Below are 5,911 nucleotides of genomic sequence, written 5' to 3' on the forward strand. Positions count from 1 at the left end.
GGACCCACAACAAAATTGAGACAAGTTATCTGACACCAGAAACCAAACTGAGACAGGTTTAGGTGACACTTGCAACTATAAAGACACAGATTTTAGACATTTGCAACTAAACTGGGATGGGTTTTGAGACGCACACAAAACAAACAAGACAGGTTTGAGGCTTCTGCAACAATTGTGACTATTTTGAAAAAATACAAAAAAACAACATGTTTTTTTAGTATAACTAGTCAACAGTTGCAGCTCAGCCTGGCCTCCCTACAGAGGAATCTCATTTGATTATTTCACAACAAAATAATAAACAAATATTAATGTGTGCAAACCTGGAGACAAAGTCAACATTTTAAACCTATCAAGACAAGTGGTCGTAATGTTATGGCAATGGAATGGACCGAGGACGGAGTTTTTGCGGCTCAGACAGAATAAATTTGGTGTCAAAAAGACAAGAAATTACCAAAGAGTTGTTGGAGAAGCTGAATCAGAAACATCTGTCACATCTGTAACATCTTTGACACGAGTTCACGGAGGAGCTGAACATCACAGGCTGGAAGAGATCGTATCCGGTTCAGGAGACGTTAATGTTCCTTTAGCTGTAATTTAAAGTTTAACTGCAGCAGATCAGAGGACGTTTCAGCTGAAGAAGCTGAAGCAGATTTACAAATGTTAACGCCTGAAGATGAGGTCATAACAGAAGAAGCGCAGATCCTCTCGCTCTTCTCAGGGTTTGGAAACCACCCAACGAGCGTTAAAAGTATTTTCTCCCTGACTGAACATCCAGTTCATTCTCGTTTTCCATCCCGCAGTTTAAAACCAAGACCAGATGTTTTCGAGTGGCACAGATTTAAAAAGTCGAGCCCAGGGAGAGACAGGAAAACGTTGCCATTTATCACCGTTAACATGAAGAATGTGCCGCGGTCTCCGGCTCGTCACGCCTGCCACCCGTCTCACCACATAACGAAGACTAATTACATCGACAGGTGATGTTGGACAGGTTTCTTTACTTCCTGCTGCCACTGAAGGACAGAAAGGCTTCTTACCACCAACACCAGGATCATGGGACCCTGGTAAATGTAGTCTGTGTAGACGCCGGGTCGCTTCCCAAACCAGCACCTGGAACACAAACAGAACCATCCGTCACTAAAACCATCAAACAGAAGTGTTTAAACTGAGATCTGTAACTTTAGGTTCAGTCTGTGGAGCTCACAGGTTTACACTCCCGTTACAGGCTTGAACTTTAAAACATCCACGCGCTGACCAGGCACAGAACTAATAGAAACATTTAAAAGAAAACGTGGTCACCTGATCTCCCAACAGGGTACAGAGAACAGGAAGAGGTGATTAATGAGTGGAAACACCTGAGCTGATGAGCAGATGGAGCTCAGGTGAGATGAAAAGCAGAAAACCTGCTGAACACAAAGCTTCTCTACATAAAACAACGTACACTGCAACATGAAAGGCTCAGGATCACAGTTGTTGGTCACTAAACGCATCACAGATCGTAAACCAGATATTTAGTTTCCTTTGAAAGCAGTCTGAGTCTGGTTGTTTTAAATTTTATGATCATTCACGGCTCCTGAGAAGAAAAAATATGTGAGTGGAGTTCAGGACTCTGAGCGTCTTGTTCCCGAGGGACGGTGGGACGGAGCGGGAGATGGATCCATGGGCCTGGACCTCGTCCTCAGTAATGAGGGCGTTGTTTCGGTCAGAAAGACTTGAGTTCAAAGATTTCCTGGTCTGTCTACGTTCCCTCATCTGTGGTCATGAGGTTTGAATCACGACTGAAAGGAGATGAAAGGAGTGCCCTCTCCAGGTCAGGAAGGAGGTCCTACCCCAAGTGGAGGAGTTCAAGTATCTTGGAGTCTTGTTCACGAATGAGGGAAAAATGGAGCGTGAGATCGATAGGTGGATAGGTGCAGCGTCTGCAGTGAAGAGGGCGCTGTACCGGTCTGTCGTGATGAAGAGAGAGCTGAGTCAAAAGGCGAAGCTCTCAATTTACCGGTCGATCTACGTTCCTACCCTCATCTATGGTCACGAGCTTTGGGTTGTGACCGCAAGAATGAGATCTCGGATACAAGCGGCTGAAATGAGTTTTCTCCGCAGGGTGTCTGGGCTCTCCCTTAGAGACAGGGTGAGAAGCTCGATCATCCGGGAGGGACTCAGAGTAGAGCCGCTGCTTCTCCACGTCGAGAGGAGCCAGTTGAGGTGGCTCGGGCATCTGGTTAGGATGCCTCCTGGACGCCTCCCTGGTGAGGTGTTCCGGACATGTCCCACCGGAAGGAGGCCCAGAGGAAGACCCAGGACACGCTGGAGGGACTATGTTTCTCAGCTGGCCTGGGAACGCCTCGGGATTCCCCTGGAGGAGCTGGACCAAGAGGCTGGGGAGAGAGAAGTCTGGGCCTCCCTACTTAGGCTGCTACCCCCGCAACCCGACCCGGATAAGCGGAAGAAAATGGATGGATGGATGGATGGATGAAAGGAGATCCTGGATCCAAGCAGATGAGATTAACTTCTTTCGTAGGGTGGGGGCTCAGGAGCTCCATCATCAAGGGAGGAGCTGCTCGCAGGGGTGTCAAACTCCAGGCCTCGAGGGACGGAGTCCTGCAATATTTAGATGTGTCTCTGATGCCACACAGCTGAATCATATGACTAAATTAGCTTCTCGGTGCAGTCAAGTTCTCCAAAGTCCTGCTAATGACCTCCTTATTTGATTCAGCTGTGTGGCATCAGAGATACATCTAAAAGTTGCAGGACTCCGGCCCTCGAGGCCTGGAGTTTGACACCTGTGCTTTAGAGGGTTTCCCGGCACGTCCCACAGGTAAGAGACCACCGGGCAGATCCAGAACTCTCTGGAGTTCCAGACCATACTACATCCTCTCTGGTCTGGGGACACCGTGGGTCCCAGAAGGAGCTGGAGGGTGTCTCTGGGGAGACAGAGGTCTAAGCTGCCCTCCTGGACCTGTTGCCTCTTGACACGACCGCGGTGAGCGGTAGAAGATGGAGCAAAATGTTTTTTTCCACTTGTACGTCGGCATGTTGTGCAGAAACCAGAGTTGAAAAGTTCCCTGGAAGAAGAAGGTCGTTGTGAAGCTCACGGGTCGTTGAAAACAGTTTACCAGAACACACGAAGAAAAACGCCCTGAGTATTTCAAATGTGGACAGAAGAGCCTCAGAGATAAAAAAAACAAACCATTAAAGCAGCTTTAGAGTTGTTATTTTTCAGATCTGCATCTGTGTTTACATTCCTCTGCAGACTGGATCTCTGCAGCTAATGGGCAAACAAGCCGAGGCTCTACGGTCAACACGCTCGGCCATTAGAGCCAACACGTTCGGCTGCAGGACGGTCCGTGTGGAGATGAATTATGATCAAACACAGCGCAGACGTTTATGGTAATGAAAGAAAATGCCACTCGGTTCCTTAAACAGCAGCAGAGGTGGGACCTGCAGGGCTCCAGACTCCGGCGCTCATGTATTCCCTGCTGCAGAGCAGCTTCAGTAATCGTTGGCAAAGGAGCGCGAGCGCTCCCAATTAAAAGGCGAACTGAGTCCGGCCTGATAAACACAAAGGAACGCTCCGCTGTGCTACTGAGTCCAGCAGATAGTTATAAACATTCATCTCCTGAACGCAGCTCAACTTGGCGTTTTCTTGTTATCGGCAGCGCTTTCACCTCAGAGAGCAAAGCAGAGACTCACTTCTCGTTGTCGTAGTACAGCTTCCCGATGGCCCACGCCACGATGATGGGGAAGGGAATACCTGTGAGGTAAAGACAACACGTCAGGTTCTGTTCCTTTCTAGGGGAGCCAGGGAGATCGATGTTCACAGAAGTCAGATAAATGTTCAGGTTTCAAGGATGAACCGTTTCGTTTCCCGGGGTCAAACGATTCATCAATCCACAGCGTCAAGGATTTTACGGCTCATTGTACGTCCGTCAACAAACTGTTACACAGAAATCCATAGCAACAAGCCAAGACCCTGAATAACCTGTGACCTTGATTTGTGACCTTGACCTTGAAGCTGGGGTCATGGAAAGTGTACGGGACACTCCGTCTAGCGATGATGCAGATGCGTATGAAGGTTCATTAAATTATCTTGAGCGGATCAGAAGTTTTGGGCGGGACAAGAACAATCTTAGCCAGAGACCGGGTCGTTGCTATGGACTGCAGTGCAACAGCTGACGAACGCAATCGCTGAAGAAGTTCAATAAAACACGTTTAAATTTAACGTGGATTTTCTCCAAAGGCCCAAATAAATCAAACACCTCCGCTATGATTGGGTTAAATGTACCGCAGGCTCTTTGTTCCATCAGCAAGGTTCTGGCAGAGTTCCTGTAAACTGGGTGGTTTCCTGAAAGAGGTTTTTAACGGTCCACACGTCTTCAGTGGGGTTGAGGGTGGAGCTTTGGGGAGGCGGAGCCAGAGGAGTGATGTCAGCCTGATTTATCCAGTAAGAAACAAGATCTGATGTTTAGGATCTGGGATTTGGGGCGTGGTGGCACAGAGGTTAGAGAAGATGGGCCTGTGATCAGAAAGTCGCAGGATCAACTCCCGGTACCGTCAACATCAAAATGTGGGTGGAAAAGGTGAAACACCCACACCTCCCTCCACCCTCATTCGCTCCACTCTGGGCCCCTGAGCAAGGCACTCAACCCCCACCATCTGCTCCCTAAACAGGTCTCTCTTGAAAATGAGTCCTCGTGACTCAACGAGACTACCTGGATAAATAAAGGATACATGAAAAAAAAAAAAGAAGGATCCCTGGGCCATCCCTGTTGGACCCTACTGGGTCCAAGATTCAACCATCCAGATGTTGCTTTGAGATGAAGAAGTTCTCCTCATGTTGTACCACAGCATGATGCGGCCTCCACCATGCCTGACAGCTGGTCTGGTCTTCTCAGGTCCTAAAGCCTCACTTTGACTCCTCTAAAAAGACGTCTGGTCTTTGTGTCCAAACAGATCAAGGTCTGTCCATCAAACTTTTCTCCAGAAGACGTTTGTCTTCTTGGTTTTGGAGGCAGAGGCTCTTTCTTGGTCCTCTCAGTCTACAGTAAAACAAAACTGTCCTCGCAGTGGACAAGGACACTGGTGGACAGGGACAGGGTCCAGTTCATGGCAGGCCTGGGTGTTAAATGCATGTTACTCAGTTTAGTGATGAACTTTGGCTTTAATCTCAATAATCTAAATGTTTTTATTCTCACGACTGAGCCGTTTCTCTTCCATACGTTTTTCAGGACAACTGGTTCCACCGTTTTGGATTTATTTCAACAATTCATAAATCAAAACCTTCGGCTGCGTCAGGACGTTCACGCTGTGACTTTTGGTCTTCATTAAATTTTTACTGTTTGAAACATTCGGCTTTGTCGGCCATGTTTTTATCATTGATGAAGAATGAAGCTCTGTCCACATCTTTCAGACCCTTTGAGCTGTTTACAACCTTTTACTGTTTTTTCAGCTGTTGTTCTGCTTCTTTATGCTAATTTCAGCTTCCTTCAGCTCATTTCTGTTAAGTTCAGCTCTAATGAGCTGAAAGCAGCTGAAATTAAATGAAATGAGATGAAAGAAGCTGAAAGCAGCTGAAATGAGCTGAAAAGAGCTTAAATGAGCTGAAAAGAGCTGAAAGAAGCTTAAATGAGCTGAAGGAAGCTGAAATGAGCTGAAAGCAGCTGAAATGAACTGAAATGAGATGAAAGAAACTGAAAGCAGCTGAAATGAACTGAAAAGAGCTGAAAGAAGCTGAAATGAGATGAAAGAAGCTGAAAGCAGCTGAAAAGAGCTGAAAGCAGATGAAATGAGCTGAAAAGAGCTGAAAGAAGCTGAAATGAACTGAAATGAGATGAAAGAAGCTGAAAGCAGCTGAAATGAGCTGAAAAGAGCTGAAAGCAGCTGAAATGAGCTGAAAAGAGCTGAAAGAAGCTGAAAG

The 5,911-nt window shown here is 47.0% G+C and overlaps 1 protein-coding gene across 1 annotated transcript in view; it reads right to left on the reverse strand.

Annotated features, from left to right (window-relative positions):
* The window catches only part of LOC119423850 (corticotropin-releasing factor receptor 1-like), an 86,146-nt gene that overhangs the window by 7,592 nt on the left and 72,643 nt on the right, over nucleotides 1-5,911 (reverse strand). Inside the window, 2 exon segments of the mRNA XM_037691267.1 lie at nucleotides 1,035-1,107; nucleotides 3,688-3,748. Of these exon segments, the coding sequence (XP_037547195.1) occupies nucleotides 1,035-1,107; nucleotides 3,688-3,748 (134 nt within the window).

This window comes from Nematolebias whitei, chromosome 17, assembly GCF_014905685.2.
Source record: "Nematolebias whitei isolate Nwh7 chromosome 17, NemWhi1, whole genome shotgun sequence".
Classification (NCBI taxonomy): Eukaryota; Metazoa; Chordata; class Actinopteri; order Cyprinodontiformes; family Rivulidae; genus Nematolebias; species Nematolebias whitei.